This window comes from Hippocampus bargibanti, linkage group LG04, assembly GCF_051943395.1.
Source record: "Hippocampus bargibanti isolate YZ-2025 linkage group LG04, ASM5194339v1, whole genome shotgun sequence".
In the NCBI taxonomy this organism is placed as follows: Eukaryota; Metazoa; Chordata; class Actinopteri; order Syngnathiformes; family Syngnathidae; genus Hippocampus; species Hippocampus bargibanti.
The window spans coordinates 14509439-14526308 of NC_142737.1; the positions used below are offsets into that span (position 1 = coordinate 14509439).

Genomic DNA, 16870 nt, shown 5'->3' on the forward strand with positions numbered 1-16870 from the left:
ATATATATATATATAGATAGATAGATAGATAGATAGATAGATAGATAGATAGATAGATAGATAGATAGATAGATAGATAGATAGATAGATAGATAGATAGATAGATAGATAGATAGATATACACATATATTTGTATTTGTAAAACTTTTGTCATTCATTGAAGGTGCGCCATTTTTGAAAATACACTATTTATTGGGGGTGCGCCTTATACTCTGGTGCACCTTATACACTGGAAAATACAGTACCTCTTATAAATTTGATAGCATTCAGTGACAACTACATTTCACTGAATTAATAGCAACCGACAATGTTTCCAGGATCATACGTGTTAAAAATCTCTATAGAGGAGAAATATTTAGACATTTTAAAGGTATAAAATACATATGTGCTCGCAAGCGTATGGAGGATTAAAACAGTCATACTAAAAAGACAAGATTTGAGATTAGCACAAAAAAATTATGATTAACCAGATAAACAAGTACGTATTTAGTTTGATCATGTACACTGGTTGCACGTGAATTAAATGTAGTATACTGATGCAATTTTCCTCTTTTCTTGAAAACGATATACCATTTTAGCACCTTTCAATCTTGTGCAACCAATGTACATATTTGCATGAAGTTATATTTTTTCAAGTCAAACACACACGCCTTCCTACTTTTGCTCATGTAAGATCACGGTGTCTCAAATTTTAACAATTCTTTTTCTTTTCTGTAACAGTTACCCGATGGATTACGCAAAATGACCAAACTATCTGAAACATAATGACTTTCTTTTGAAACATATTTTAAACCCGTGACCCCAAGACAAAAGACTTTCAGCCACGCCTCTAACTAACCACATAAGCGAGCACTAATCTTTTTAAGAATGCATGAATGCATTTATTCAAACTCAGATAGGGAAAACAAGGGATTTATTCCGACAAAGACATTGACGCACTAGCTTGAAACAATTAGTACAGGGATGAAAATCCAACCAACCAACCAGTGTGGGATAATGGCTGGAGTAATTTCTGTTAGATGAGCAAAAAGAGCAATCTCAGGAAAATATGAAATGATATTAGAACTTTTCTGTCACACCTAAAACATATCTTACATTAAATACAACTTTGAAATGAGCAGTAAGTAGCCGAAGTGTGGCGAGTGACATTTCCCACCCAAATCCGTTAAGTCAAAGAAGGATACATTTTATAAAATTCATAAGGAGGTGGGGGATTGAAAGTGTCCCCGGCTGGTGGGTTTTGGGATCCAAACGATCCAAATCCAAATCCTGCAGAGGTAGACGGCAAGCTTGCTGCCATGGCAGATTCTTGAGAAGCTGGAAGGATGGTTATGGGAAATTTGATTTGTGGGTCTGATGCGTACTTCACATCCAAATACACCTGTGGAAAAGGGGGTCCCGTGAGAAATTTGATATTCAGTCTTGATGGGCTGCAAAGCATTGACATCAGTCTTTTGGGCCATGTTGTTGCTGTCGAATCAAAGCTGTACAAATCAGACATTTTAATCATGATGGGATCGATCCCCTTTTGCGATTGGCTCCAGCAAATCTTCTTCAAAGTAATTAATTTGTTTTTTCAGGAAGTGCGAACATTTACAGGACAAAACCATTGCTTTGCTTCAATAAACTATCAGCTCTGAAACCTGGACAACAAAAATAAATGTTATTTCCTCCATATAGCAATTCAAACAGATCAGGACCAATTTAGAGTAGAGTTGGTAAAGTAAGGTAAAGTAAAGTAAAATAAACTAAATTTAGATTACATTCCATGAGATTAGATTACCGGTAGATTAACCTTTGTTAATTATGCTGAATGATAGTTATGGGGGCCAAATTCCATAAATGTTTGCATGTGTTTATGAGATGCCAATTAAAGCCACTTTAATTCCACTTTAATTCTATGGTCATTAGCATAGAATTAAAGTGGCTTAGGTGAAGAAAAAAAACCTCAGTGGCCCAGTAGTCGAGTGGTTAGCACACTGACTTCATAGTGCAGAGGTCGTGAGTTCAAGACTCGGTCTGACTTCCCCGTGTGGAGTTTGCATGTTCTCCGTGGGCCCGGGTGGGTTTTCTCCAGGTCCTCCGGTTTCCTCCCACATTCCAAAAACATGCATGGCAGGCTGATTGAACACTCTAAATTATGCCTAGGTGTGAGTGTGAGAGCGAATGGTTGTTTGTCTCGGTGTGCCCTGCGATCGGGTGGCAACTAATTCAGGATGTCCCCCGCCTAGTGCCCAAAGACGGCTGGGATAGGCTCCAGCACCCCGCGTGACCCTAATGAGGATAAAGCGGTACAGATAATGGATGCGATGGAGAAAAGACATACCCTGAGTCGATACTCTGATTTCAGGATTTTACAGTTGAGGATGGTCGGTTCCATGTCATGAGGGATTGTGATGACTCGTTTGACTGTTTGGCTGGTCGACGGAGGAATCGCCTCTCCCACTTCCTTCAAGAGGTCTTTGGTGTCAAGTCTCCTCTTTCCGCTTGCAAAGAAGCTATGCTTTCTGTAGATGCAATATTTGGGTTTGATCTCACGATGGGAGTTGTTCTGAATGTAGGCTAAAACGTTCATGCCTTCTCCTGAAACCCAGAGCAGCATGGATTTAGCCCTTTACGCCCCAGATCTTTTGGGTAGCGTTACTCAATGTCACTGTTAGTGCACTTACCTTGGAAGAAACCTGATTTTTCAATGTCGACATCCATAGCAACAGTTCCGGAGTTGAACAAATGCATCTTTTTATCCTTCGACTCGTGCTGAGGTGTCTGAAGAAAAACACATTCGAGGGAGGTGAGGGTCTCAGACAGTGTAAAAAGGACCTAAGCAAAATGACTAAACATTGGGGTAGATTTGAAAGTAATTCCCGATTTTGTCTTGGGGCTTTATTTCTTTTTACTTGGTGAGAAAAACATATTTAACTCATTCACTGCCAGACATGGCAAAAATGTGTCCACTCCAGTGTCAGGGTTTTTGTCAATGTCACTCAAATTCCGGGCCCTACAGAATGTTGAGTTTTAGGATTACATAAACATTCAATGCAGTGTAAGAAACCTTAGACTCCCTTCTTTCATCAGAAAAAAAGAGTTAATTCCTAAGTTATATGGCCCTGGAGTTATATGAGCTTGAAATGAGGGTGGTTGTCAAAAATACAACAGCAATACACACATTTTGACTCATATAGGGCTTTCACAACAGCTGAAGCTGGAACAAAGCACTCACATGAAAAAAAAAATGGAAATGCTGCCCCCTCGTGGAAGGGAAAACATTGCTAGAGGGCTAACCAGCGCTTTATCAGCAGTCCCAGCAAGGAAAAAAAACTACCAAATTTGGGAATGGCCCTCCCGTCATATTTTCAATTCCCATCCCATATTCCTATGCCATATTTCAGCGTTCACTATTTTTGTTGTTGGAGTCTTGATGCGATGCCGACTGCACTGACTAATTGGTGTCTGCAAAGCAGTTTGAACATGGCCTAAGACCTGAGGAATGTCCATTTGTCATGTTATTTTTAACCAGGTATGTCATGTATTTTCATGATGGGTGGTGTTGACGATAAATTACATGGGATTCTACATGCAACACAGTGTCCAGTAAAAAAGAAGGGGAACGGACCTGTGGTAAAGTAAGATTGTTTTCTTGCTGTATGAGCTTTAGTCTAAATGACATTTATTTCACAACAGCAAATAAAGAAGCAAAGTGGGGGCTAATTTGACACATTATGGCTGACTTTTTAGCAAATCGGCCTCACTGTTATGCGGTTCGTAATCAAATCACAGATCTGGACTTCCTGTGTATGGTCTGCGTGGTCTTCTTGTAGCTTACCACATTCTAACAAATATGACTATAGGTTAATTGAACACCTGAAAATGTCCTCAGGTGTTAAAATGACAAATAATTAAATCACAACTTAATGGTACGAGGCGTGTTAAAACAATGAGATTAATAAAGGCAAATCCAATCCAATCCAATAATAAATTGACAACACTGGGCAGTATTTCACTTTGATGCCTGAAGTCTGGCGGACTGCGTCTTCCACTGGACTTGGGAGGGATTTTTTTTTTATGAGGAGGAATTTTGAAAAGAATGTACCGCGGTATTCACTATGCTGTTGCATTTCTCAAAATAATCCATCTGTACTGTATTTTGTTAAGCGCATAAAAAACAACACAAGTAAAGGTTCACAACCCTATTGTAAAAGTCATCAACTGTGTCTTTTGCTACTCCAAAAAAAAGTAAACACAAGTGTGAAGGCCATCTGTAAGAAGTACAGGAGTGTATCTGTTCAATGAAACAATTAAATGATTTTATTTGATCATTATTATTGACATAACATTATATTAATATCTTTAGGACCTTTGTTGTAGAAGTGTGCAATAATATAGTGTTAAAACACCCCACGAGTATTCAGAGATTCACACATGGATGGTCGGTGTAAAGAGATGTAAAGTTAGTAGTTTAAGCAGAAAACAAGTAGCTATAACATCCAACTCCAGTGCATTGCTGTCTTACTTTTTGAAAAATTTGCACAAAATAAGATGAAAGGAGCATTGTTGCCCCTGGCATCAGAGGCGGGGTGGTTGCCCTCTCGGCATATTAGAGCTTTATAGAGATGGTTAAAGAGAATTGATGAACCAGATTAACATATTCATGTATGTCATTTGTAATGCAACTATCCACTTACCATGATTTCCTGTAACGTGTTGGAGACCGCTTGTGTGACAAAGGGAATTTTGATAGTATCTTTTGAGCGTATCCTCATGGATCGATTCAGTCTGGTTTCCAGCAGGTAAACAACTTTACCAACAGACCCGGTGAAGGATGAGGGCATTTCCCTAATGCACATCATTAGAGCACCATTTCACTCATAAAAATCCGATCGTCAAAAATATTTGTTGTCTTTTTGTTCACTAAGCACAGTTACAAGATGGACTTACTGCAAAGGGAACTGAAATGTGAAGGGGAAAACATGAGATCCTGCGGCAAGGAAGTTACCGCCTGAAAAACAGAACACATAAAATGATGAACCGTTACACATTAAACCGATCATGCCTTGCAAGCCGAACAAAATTGTTGGATACATACATGTTTCTCCATGCTGATTGGTCAGTAGAGATTGATCATCGTCTGATAAGAAGAACACAATTTACAGTTTTCAAATGACTGAAAATGGGAAGAGGTGGGAGTACTTTCATGAAATCAATGTAGTGCAACACTATTTGTGATTAATAAACACAGAAATAATTTCAATCCTATAGCTCCTGCTTTTACATTTTAGTTTTATGTATGATACTTTCTATACATGCGTCTATGTAAGCTCTCAGTCATACAGGAGTGGTCCATCGATGAGAAGGTTTCTTCAGCCGTCCTCTGTACTTCTTTGAAGGTGTTGGACGTTTGGCTTCTTATCCAAGAGGCTTTGCCAGCGAACTAAAATTTGCTGGTAGTTTTGGCCCTCTATATATCTCTCCTGTCCAAACGTGGCGATGCCAGACTCTGCTATGATTGCTCCCTGCTTTCATGTTGGGGGAGCAGAGGACTACTTTCTGCGGCTACACTGATTACTTCTATTGTCCTGACTGATTAACCGATTGCCTTAAAAAAAATACTGCATCCATTTTTGCCTTAAAAAAATTAGTGCATCCAAAATATAGGCTGCCAAATGAAAAACAAAGTAGTTTATTCAATACATTGTAAAAATAAAGATTGTAAATATATTGGGGAGACTAAACAAATTCTCAAAAAAGACTTTATCAACATCGCAGGGATAATGCTGGTGGGCCTCAATCTGTAGTACATATGCACCTAAAAACTAGCAACCACTCATTTGACGACAATGAGATTAAAATCCTAGCGAAATAAATTAGATAGTTTGAAAGGTGAGTAAAAGAAGCGATTTTCATAAAACAGCAAAACCCTTCACTAAATCGCCAGGGTGGGGTGAGGTTCAACTTGGATCATTCCTACAACAGACTTCTTAGGCAACATAGGATTAGTTATGCTGATGAGGTGATACCAGAGCAAATGGGGCAATCCGGCCAGTCGTAGACTCCACACTCAGGCAGGACAATAGAAGTAATCAGTCAGGACAATAGAAGTAACAGGGAGTAGTCCTCTGCTCCCCCCAACCTGAGAGCAGGGACCAATCATAGCAGAGTCTGGCACCGCCACGTTTGGCCAGTAGGGATATACATATGGAGAGAGCCAAACCTACCAGCAAATTTTAGTTCGCTGACGAAGCCTCTTGGATAAGAAGCGAAACGTCTGACACATTCAAAGAAGCACAGATGACGGCTGAAGAAACCTTCTTTCTATACTTTCGTTGATGTTTGTTGGTATGGGTCATTCCAGAACTGGAGGACTTGTAGTCTTCACCAGTTTTTGAAAAATAAGCCTTCGGTGTTTTGATTTTGTGACTACGACGGCGGCGATGGTGGCGACAATGACGCCCTAGTCTATTACTACTACTACTACACAATACATATTGATTTATATAGCGCTGTAACAAAGCTCTTAACATGGACAACTGTCTACAACTACTACAACTACAACTACAACTACTACTACGACTACTACTACTAATAATAATAATAATATGCTTCTAAGTCTAAGTAAGGAGTAGATGTAAAAATGTTAACGTGCTGAGAATACAAACAAAAACCCATTATGTCAGTTCTAGCGTAGCATGTGAATCATGGTCTTTCTTCGATTACCATGCTAAAAAGGTTATGGCAACACGGTTGCATTCATTTTGTGGGACAAAGGTTGAATGACTAATAACTTTTGTTTGAAAGATTATTTTTACTAAAACAATTGTGACCACAATCACAAAAGAAAACAATGAAAAAAAAACAATACTCTAAGTAGAAAACTTGAATTTCACTTGAACTGTGTTTTTGTTTCGATTCGATGTGGTAAATATGAGCGTTGGACGTGAGTAAATGGCATAATTTGGGGTATTTGCAGATTTCTTTTGTATTTTAAAAAACAATTTCAACCATTCTTTCTCAGGACAAGTAATTGTCTTCAGAAATGGTGTGTAGCATTTTGTATGTATAATATCATCAATTTCGGAATGACCGACGAGTTAGAGGTACATGATTAACAACAAATGTCAGCTACTTTAAGTGTAAAGTAAAATTCTACAAGATTACCTTAAGTTTTATTTGTTTCTTTCTACTGTTAAAGGACAACCAACGCCCCCAGACAAGTTGTGTCCATAACTTGTAAAATCACTTCAAATGACTTCTACTGAGTGTATTTTACAAATATTCCACCGCATATCGCAATATTTTACGTTTTAAGACTCTCTCACTGAATATTCAGGAAGTCTTGTTTTCGAGTTGATGACGATGCCCTGAGTGACGTCACGGAGGGAACGCCCCTGACCGACAAAGCGACACACAATGCATTTTGCGGTACTTTGTTTGGTCTGAAAATTTTGTGTTGATCCGTGTTGATGGCGAAATTAGAAGGAAAACACATAAATAACGCGATTGTGAATCGTTGTGTGTTGCACCAAGACTAGTATTTGATATTCGCTGACACAAATTCCCCGCAGACAAATGTGCATTTTCTGGGACGCTACATTGCTGTCATTGACGGTTCAAATTGATATGGGAGGACTCCTTTAATCAATTGCAAACATTTATGCTTTCCTCTTCAGAACTATTTGAATCATATTCAAAACTGGATGAGTAACAAGAAAGCATCTTCTCCGTGAGCCCATTGTTTTGTTTCTTGAGCAAGGCAAGACGACTTGGCGTGGCGTCATGAACAGGGGGCGGGACTTTCTGAAAATCCCGTTTCGAGTTGATTTGTGGCAGATTTTGGACACTTAAAGTCATTTTTATTGGTGTTTTGCATTTAACTAAAATATCAGCCGGCGTGTTTTGGGCATTTTAGATGCTATAAAACGTTTTTCTGATGTCAGTTAGGAAACAAAAAACTGGTGTCGGTCGTCCTTTAAGAGACTTGCGTTAGGTATTTTTACTCATACAACACGACTACGGCTGCCAGATAAACAAACCTGTCATCTCAAAAGTGTACTTCAAGATGTTTGTAAAAACAAACCTCCATACGGACGTTTACTCTAAGATATGAACGAATGCAGGAAAAAACAGGTTTAACTATGAGTGAGAAAGTTTTATTTTCCGATGATGAACAAATAACGGCGTTTGCAGCACAGCCTGTTCCAATTATAGCACTTCCCGTTAAGTACAAATGGTTCCTTTAGGAATGTCAAATAATTCAAGTTTAGATCTGCACAGCAATGCATCATCGACCACCCTCCTACCTCCCAAAAATACAATAAAAACACTTACCGGTGGCTTTTTCATCTCGAATAAAGTAATGTCTGATGCTGAAATACTTGTCCTTTGAATGGTAAGTGACAGTAGTTTGGCCGTGTCTCTCGGTCCACAACACCTCGGCTTTGCCCTTAAATTTCACGTAAAGCGACTCCGCCTTGATATCTTTGGTCACTTCCAAAACCACTTGTCCAGTCACGGTGTCGCCATTAGTAAAAGCATTTTTTTCACTGTCATTGTTATAAGTAACTTTCAGGCTCTTTACTGTGCCCGGCATGATTTTAAACGAACTCGCTATCTCCCAAACAACAACCCTTCCGCAATGGGCGAGTCTACTGGATAACTCTAACACTCCCACCTCCACCCTCGATTTGTTCACTTCAGTTACTCGTATCACGCAATGATGTTCGTTCTTGGCTTTTCTATGAACGTTTTGATCAACGTGTAATGCTGATTCTTATCAATACGTGATTTAAAAATGGCCCAATCTTAATATCCTGCGTACAATTTCGTGGTCAAGATTTAGCCCATAAAACCAACCACACTACACGTGTAGGAGCCTGGCTGAAAGTAGGGCAGAATATTTACTTCAGGAAAGTTTGGGGAAAATGTCAAGCCCTCATTTGCCATGAAATGGACAAAACATAAGCACATTAAAATACAATAATACAATACATCTTAATTTATATTGCGCTTTAACAACAGCTGAAGCTGCAACAAACGCTTAACATGGACAGTTAAAATATTCAGAAAATAAAGCAGTCACAAAGATAGTAGAAAGCATCAGGGAGTGAAACCAAGATCAAGTCGGAATCATACTGAGTCGAATGCCAAAGAGTAGAAGTGAGTTTTGAGACAGGTTTTAAAGATGGGCAGAGAGGGGCTTGCCGAATATTCAATGGCAGGTCATTCCAGAGAGTGGGACCAGCAACGGAAAAGGCTCGATTACCTTCGAGCCCCTGTTTAGTTTTGGACACATCTAATAATGTCTTGTCAGCAGACCTGAGGTGTCGGGAAGGTGTGCATGGGTGGATAAGCTCGGTAAAGTAAGGAGGAGTTGTGACGATCGCTCGAGTGCTAGGAGGCAGACCTCGAGCGACGGACTCTTGGTGTTAGGGAAGGACCCGAAATACACGGCGTGACAGGCTTGGATGGATAAAGAGTCTTTACTGGACAAAGCATCAAATAAAAACAAACAGGGATGAGTGAAGGAAGATAACTGAATGATAGCAGACCTGGCAACACGGAAGTGGAAACGGCAATGACCAAAAATACTCCGACGGAGACGGTAGTGAGCGCGAGACAGATATAGTCAGAAGGCACCATCAGTGAAATGACAATCAGCTGAGGGAACCCAGGTGTACGATGATTGGAGGGGCCGTCTCCCAGGATTGGCGGAGGAGGTGACAGGAGGGGCGGGGCGCGCCCCGGATGGCAACGAGATGTGACAGGAGTGAGGTCATTTAAAGATTTGAAGACAAATAGTAAGATCTTGAAAATAACTCTAAAATGTATAGGTAGCCAGTGAAGGGATGCCAGAATGGGAATTATGTGATCCTTCTTACGAATACCAGTCAAGAGGTGAACAGCAGCATTCTGGACCAGCTGGAGACGCTTAATGGAGGATTGGGTGACTCATAAGTAAAGCGCATTAGAAAGTTATCACCTCGATAATTTGGTGATTGTTGTTGACTTTTTATTGGATGTGGTCGTGGTCGTAGGTTTTGCTTACCTCCAAGTTGGCCAGTAGACAGAGGCTAAGTAAAGCGCATTACAGTCATCAAGCCGAGATGTGACAAAGGCATGAATTACTGCTTCAAGGTCCTCATGGGAAATGAGAGGTTTTATTTTAGCCAGCTGCCATAAGATGAAAGAAGCTGGATTTAACAACAGCACCAATTTGTCGGTCAACTTTAAAGTCGCTGTCCAGTTTAAGACTGTTGACTTTAGATAAGGGGCCAGGGGGCCCTAGTCTACAGGATGAGATGTACATGGGCCACTGGGACCAAACATTATCACTTCTGTGTTCTTTTTATTGAAGATGTTTTGTGCCATCCAGGTTTTGATTTCCTCCAGGCAGGACAAAAGTGGCCTTAATGAAAACAATAATTTTTTGCTCAGTGGAACGTAGATCTGACAGTCATCTTTATAGCAGTGGAAGGAAATATCATGTTTCCTTACCATTACAACATTATTGCACAAAATTACAACAACGTGGAGGGATTTTGGACAGTTGACAATGTTGAAAAAGTATATACGTATTTTCATAATTTCTTCAGAATTTTAATACATTATCTATAGCAAAATACAAATATCTACATAAAAATGACTGTGTGATTAAACACCCCATTGCATATAAGTCGTGGTACCTTTTCTACTCTTGCGTTGTTATTTGGTTGACGATAATGTAATTTAACACAAGTGTGTAAAATAACATCATTTAACTCTAACAATAACTGACTAAATTTCATCCATCCATTGCAATTGTTTTCTCCCACTTATGGTACTCAAGGTCACATGTCAGTTGCCTTTTAGATTGTCCAATGCTTGAGAATGTAACACCAAACATATGACTGTGATGGGCTCACCAATTGATCCACTGTGACCATGAGGGTAGCTTCTATGATTTCTTGTCAAAATCCTTGTTGAGGGGTGGTTTCATGCAATCCTCAGTGTGGGTTGATGAGCCGAAGTTCATGTTCAGACCCATGTTTGTATTGTGTTCAAAGCCGGGCTTTGTGGGTAATTGCTGCTCAACCGATCCCTGGAGAGACGGCAAGACAACTACTGGGAACTTGATCTTTGGGTCTGACGCATACTTGACATCCAGGTATACCTAGCATTATGAAAGAAAAAAATGCAATATTATATGAAATGATTTGAATGACTTATTTTGCATGGTTTGTTTGCTAGGAGGTTTTCCCTTCTAAAGTTACGTAGCTACTGTAATATAATCAAAGTTGATCGATCGATCAATCAATCAATCGATCGACCGGCAGAGGCAGCAGCAGGGGCAGAGAGATAGATAGAGAGAGAGAGAGGGATGGATAGATAGATAGATAGATAGATAGATAGATAGATAGATAGATAGATCAAGTAACAGCCATTGACCATTTGTTATCGATCTTTTTGAAGGTACATATTTTGACTGGATGTAGCCATTTTGATTTTAGAATTAAAATTTTACTAACAGCTGTGTACTATTTGCATATAATTTCACAACTATATGATGCTCTGTGCTGGTTGATCGTATCAAATCTCAATAAAAAAAAATCCATATTGTGGTTGTAAAGTTTAGAAATGTGAAAAAATCCAAATGGGTCGGAATAATAAGCCTCGGTATTGTAGCTACCTCGATTATATGAACACCATATTGTAAATATGTCAAAACATCACACACACCTTGAGTCGGTATTCTGCTTTGATGATGTTGCAGTTTAAGATGGACACACATGTCGTGGGAGGGATGCTGATGATCCTGGTTACAGATTGACCCGTGGAAGGAGGGATGGACTCGCCCACCTCTTTTAGGATGTTCTTTGTTCCTACTTTTCTTTTGCTCCTTGCAAAATAACTGTATTTCTGATATAAACAGTATTTGGGCCTAATGTCACGAGATGATCGGTTTAGAATATAGGCCACCACCTTAATGCCTTCACCTGCAAATAAAGACATTAGATATGTGTGTTTGTTATCTCTTTCATCACAAAACAAATCAATTGTTTTTGAGTTGGGTAAGTTGAGGTAGTATTTGATTTCACGGTGTGGTGTTGCGTGCACAGTGCTGTTTAAACACACAATTCAATTTAAAAATTCCATGGCGTCCCTCGTACAGCTGCAGCCATCTTTCACTATGATTAATACCTGTACAATTGAATTGAAAAAAAAAAGAATGAAAGCAATTGTGATAATGTGGTTGCATAATTGTGCACACCCAGTTAGAACCGATGACAGCGTTGTGCTATGAATTACAAAATAACATTCAAGCTCATCTTAAATGCAAGTCAACACAGACTTACTAACAATATAAAATGCACCGGATTGACTCTTGATAAAGTTGAGCTGTTCAAATAAGATTTTTCTTCACAATTTTAACAATCATGTTTTATGCCACAAGCCACATTTCGTAGAAAGCTTTCGTATCAGTGGAGGGATCTCGGTGCACAAGAAACGTTATCGGTCAGCTGAAGAGCGCGAAAGAATTGCCAAGTATTCAATAAATCATGGAACACATTGAAGAGAGTGAACATTCAGAGTGCTGATGCGTGTGTGGAACTGTCGCGGATTGGAATTGAAGCGGATTTACATGGGACAGGAGATGTGAGACAGTCTTTTTTTGTCAATGGATGCTACAGTTTCATGTTTGCTTTCAACATTTAGCTTGTAGCAGACGTGCACATTCCACCATGAGGTCCCTGAGCCACTGGTGAAAAGGACATTATGGTCCTCTCCTCTTTCATTTATAACTGCTTTATACGGCGAATAGGGTTCAGAAAGTGCTTAAGATTGAATGACTGTCTGTGTCATTGTGTTGTCATTATTTGTTTCTCCACTGCGAGACTAATAAAGGCTAATCCAATCCAATAAAGCCGAGAAAATATGACATGGCAGTGACATTAAGAGCTTAAAGGACAACCAACGTCACTTTTTTGTTTCTTAACTGACATCAGAAAAACGTTTTATAGCATCTAAAATACCCAAAACACGCAGTATGATATGTTTATTCAAATGCAAAACACGAATAAAAATGACTTAAAGTGTCTAAAATCTGCAAAAAATTGAGCTGAGAATTGGGCATTTTCAGAAAGTCCCGCCCCCAGTTTGTGACGTCACGCCAAGACGTCTGCATTGCTAGTGAATTAAAACAATGGCTTCAGATTCGGAGAATATGCTTTCTTGTTACACCTCCAGTTATCAGAATCAGAATCAGAATCATCTTTATTGCCAAGTATGTAGAACACACAAGGAATTTGTTTCCGGTCGAACACGCTGCACTAGTATCATCATCAAAAAAATTGCAAAGAGGCACTATACAGTTCAATTTGGGCTACTGTTCAAAGAGTTAATGGCTTGGGGGAACAAGCTGTTTAAATGTCTGCTGGATTTATGAATATGATTCAAATAGTTCTGAAGAGGAAAGCATACATGTTTGCAATCGATTAAAGAATTTTTGAGGCAACATTGGGGAGAAACGATCACCAGAAAAGTGGTACAAAATGGCGACCTCCTGTGGCAACCTCCGTTTCTACAGGCTGATAAATTCCTTATATGGAGCTTGGACACCCTCTTCTGACGGCTTTTGGGTGCAACACAAGGTTTTCAGACCAAACAATACAGCAAAATACATTGACGTGATGGAAGGACTTCTACAATGTGTCTTTTTTTCGGTCAGGGGGCATTCCTTTAGTGACGTCACGTACGGACTCGTCACCAACTCAAAAACAACACTTCCTGAATATTCAGCGCGAGTCTTAAAGTGTAAAATATAGCTATATGCGGTGGAATCTTTGTAAAATACGCTCAGTAGAAGTCATTTGAAGCCATTTTACAAATTATGGACAAAACTTGTCCGGAGACGTCGGTTCTCCTTTAAATTTATCCTGTAAAAATGCTCAATTAATTATCTTTTATAAAAATGAGTTGTACAGCGTTTGGGTCTTTTGAATGTCGAAAAGGTTTGGTCAAATTCCACGATGAAACAAAATTTGAACAGGGTGTGTACATTTTTTATACCAATGCCAGTAAATGTGATTTAGGTTATGATGGGTACATTATTGAGCATCTTCTGCTTCATCCCAACTATTGGAATATTCAGTGTTGTTCAAATATGCCACTTAGTTTTTCTTATATGCAACGGAGTGCCCCCAAAAGACCCCCACTCTCAGTGTCGTGTTTGGGTGCCAGGGAGTACTTCTAAAAGTGCCCTCAAAGACAATCTCTTACCTTGAAAGAAGCCAGTTTTCTCGATATTTACTTCCATTTGAACTGTTCCTGAAGAGAAGAATTTCATTTTCTTGTCAGCAATTCCTTGCTGTGAAGACTAAGATGGTGACAATGAGAAGAATGGGGATTGTCAACATGTTAGACGGTGCTTATGCCAGAGTTTCAAAGAAACTTGATCATGTATTGTGTCCTGTGAGATGTAAGTACCATTAAAAACAAGTCACGGTGTGTTTTATTCATGACATGGAAATGAGTTTTGGCTTTGCAGTCACTTCTCATCGATCTGCTCAGATTCGCCTCCAAAGTGTACTTGATTTTTCGATGTGAGCCCTTGAAAGAAGATGGCAGGTTTCTGGCGGAGATCAAAGTTGGCCAAACGTTTAGCAACATGTCAACACATCTGCAGGACCTTAAATTAATATTAGAATATTTGAAGCAGAAATAAAACTTACAGTTGGGGGATTTGAAAGGTGAATGGGTACGTGTGGGAACCTTGAGTGACAACATTATTACCTGAAAAATGTAAATGTCAAACTGCTATGCTACTCTGTAATCACACTTTTTTATTGCATTTTTATCTATACATTCTGGAATGCCTATCCTGTTCAGGCATATATGGAACTGCTTGAAGCAGTCTCTCTCTCTCTCTCTTTTTCTATGTATTTCTCTCTCTCTCTCATTGTCTCGCACTCTCCCTGTTTCTCTCTCTCTCTCCTTTTTTTACTCCAGGTACCATTGCCAAAATTCTTATAGTTGTACAAGTACCACCAAAATATTGAAGCACCCATGTTCATCATTATTCAGGCAGATGTTTTACTGTATTCCTATAAAGTAATTATTCATATAGTAGAAATCACCATAATACAGTATCCGGGATTTGTGAATATTTTTTTGTGTTTGGGAGCCTTTTACTGAGTGAGTTACTTGTTCTGTAGCCACAAAGGGACATAAGTCTTCTTGTGCCGGTCCCAAGCCCGGATAAATACAGAGGGTTGTGTCAGGAAGGGCATCCGACGTAAAAGCTTGGCCAAAACAAACATGCAGATCAATCCTCTGAAGATGTAGGATACTGATTCGCTGTGGCGACCCCTTGAAGGGAAAAGCCGAAAGGAAAAGAAGAAGACTATAATACAGTATCGACATATGTACATGTTGAACATTACGTAATTAGCTTTAAAAAATACTTTACGGTGCACATAAAGATTGGTTAAAAAAGGCCAACAGGCCAGATTGACCCATGTCCTAATTTTAGGTGGCCTGCGGAGGCGAATCGCGTGGGTCAACTTTATATTTCGCTTAAAGTTGGCTGCACTCAAATGAACAGGAGACCTTACAACCCAGGTGTCAAAGTCAAGGCCCGCGGGCCAAATCTGGCCCGCCACATCATTTTTTTTCGGCCCGCGAAAGCAAATCAAACTTGTTAATTTCCATGATGATTGCTAAAATCTGAGCCAAAATTTCAGATTTTTGGATGTCAACCACAATAAAAGTCATTATTGACTTCAGACTTGAAAACGAATAATTCATTAATTTGCTGTGTGCTCTATATGTAATATTTGAAGGGATTTAAACATTCTAATGGGTTCCCCAAATTCATAACGACCCTCGAGAGGAAACCATAACTACAATGTGGCCCGCGGCAAAAAATGACTTTGACACCCCTGCCTTACAACTTTAAAAATACACACACTGACAGAGTATTTCAGATGTAAACAAAATACAAAGCCACTGCTGCAATGAAAAAAAAAAACGTACACATGATTTTAAGTGTCTTTCATTTCATATCTAACAAAATACAGATTACTGACTCACCATAGCCATCCTGAAAGACAAATGTCTTGATGCTGAAGTATTTCTCTTTGTTTTTGTATACCACGACTGTTTTTCCACAATGTTCAATCCATTTAACTTTTGCTTTTCCTTTCATCTTGACCCAAAGCGAATCTATTTTGCAATTTCTGGTCAGTTCAAATGCAACTTGCCCTGCGATGTAATCCCCGCTGCTGAACGAATTGCTTCGGTTAATTGGGTTGTATTCCACAAAAAAATTCTTCACATTATTTGACATGACGTACTGCATGACTAAAGATCTGACGGTTAATCGACGCTACCTCTGTGTCAAGTGAGATATGAGGAGCAAGGTTTAGCTTTCTGCTCAGGAGTTATGGGTAATGATTAAACTTTAATTTTACAGGGTGTTATTTATACTTGATGGGTCATACTTGTTCCCGTGTCCTTCGTTAATCCAGTGAAAATCAATTCCCACATGTATTCACTCTTTACATTCCCAGTCTTAACTTTTTTGGGAGGCTTCTCTGTATTATGGACTACAAAAATCTATACAGCGGAATATACAACAGATTGCAAAACCAATCTAACCAAACAAATGATTGCAATGAATACAATTAATTCAACTGATTTGAATGGATGATCGATTAAAGTACTTTAAGCAGAAACACTGCCCCCATGTGTTAGCAACGTGGATTACCCTTTGTTGATGCCGTAAATGACATTTCAAAAGCAGACAACGTGATGACGTCAAAGGAACGGAAACAACATGATGCAGGGGTAAAAAAAAATGTTTTAACACTGTAAAGTACAAAATATGATGAAATGCGTT

The 16870-nt window shown here is 39.2% G+C and overlaps 3 protein-coding genes across 9 annotated transcripts in view; 1 reads left to right on the forward strand and 2 right to left on the reverse strand.

Annotated features, from left to right (window-relative positions):
* Window positions 1–16870, forward strand: part of LOC148899157 (ladderlectin-like) — a 256335-nt gene that overhangs the window by 9261 nt on the left and 230204 nt on the right. The window lies entirely within an intron of this gene.
* LOC148899159 (arrestin domain-containing protein 3-like) lies at window positions 59–8654 on the reverse strand. The gene is made up of 7 exons (XM_088994214.1): window positions 8323–8654; window positions 5084–5125; window positions 4936–4996; window positions 4683–4833; window positions 2670–2766; window positions 2327–2583; window positions 59–1381 (listed from the first exon to the last, which is right to left on the reverse strand). Exons 1-7 carry the CDS (start codon window positions 8582–8584, stop codon window positions 1166–1168), a joined length of 1086 nt encoding a protein of 361 aa, XP_088850340.1. The 5' UTR covers window positions 8585–8654; the 3' UTR covers window positions 59–1165.
* On the reverse strand, window positions 9763–16199 carry LOC148899160 (arrestin domain-containing protein 3-like). 7 transcript variants are annotated; one of them, XM_088994218.1, is made up of 6 exons: window positions 16063–16199; window positions 15175–15339; window positions 14458–14763; window positions 14251–14347; window positions 11710–11966; window positions 9763–11143 (listed from the first exon to the last, which is right to left on the reverse strand). In XM_088994218.1, exons 1-6 carry the CDS (start codon window positions 16069–16071, stop codon window positions 10928–10930), a joined length of 1050 nt encoding a protein of 349 aa, XP_088850344.1. In that variant the 5' UTR covers window positions 16072–16199; the 3' UTR covers window positions 9763–10927. The 7 variants fall into 7 exon arrangements, with proteins under 7 accessions (XP_088850344.1, XP_088850348.1, XP_088850342.1 ...); XM_088994222.1 differs by lacking the exon at window positions 16063–16199 and having other exon boundaries at window positions 14458–14602; window positions 14703–14763; window positions 15175–16024; XM_088994216.1 differs by lacking the exon at window positions 16063–16199 and having other exon boundaries at window positions 9763–10399; window positions 10896–11143; window positions 15175–16024.

Coding starts and splice junctions, on each gene's coding strand:
- LOC148899159 (XM_088994214.1), bottom strand. CDS start 8,584: ATGCCGGGCACAGTAAAGAGCCTGAAAGTTACTTATAACAATGACAGT. Junction 4,834..4,935: donor ACATTTCAGTTCCCTTTGCA/GTAAGTCCATCT, acceptor GATGTGCATTAG/GGAAATGCCCTCATCCTTCA. Junction 1,382..2,326: donor AATCAGAGTATCGACTCAGG/GTATGTCTTTTC, acceptor CCTTTTCCACAG/GTGTATTTGGATGTGAAGTA.
- LOC148899160 (XM_088994216.1), bottom strand. CDS start 15,393: ATGTCGATACTGTATTATAGTCTTCTTCTTTTCCTTTCGGCTTTTCCC. Junction 14,764..15,174: donor CCTTTGTGGCTACAGAACAA/GTAACTCACTCA, acceptor TACATTTTTCAG/GTAATAATGTTGTCACTCAA. Junction 14,348..14,457: donor ACCGTGACTTGTTTTTAATG/GTACTTACATCT, acceptor TCACCATCTTAG/TCTTCACAGCAAGGAATTGC.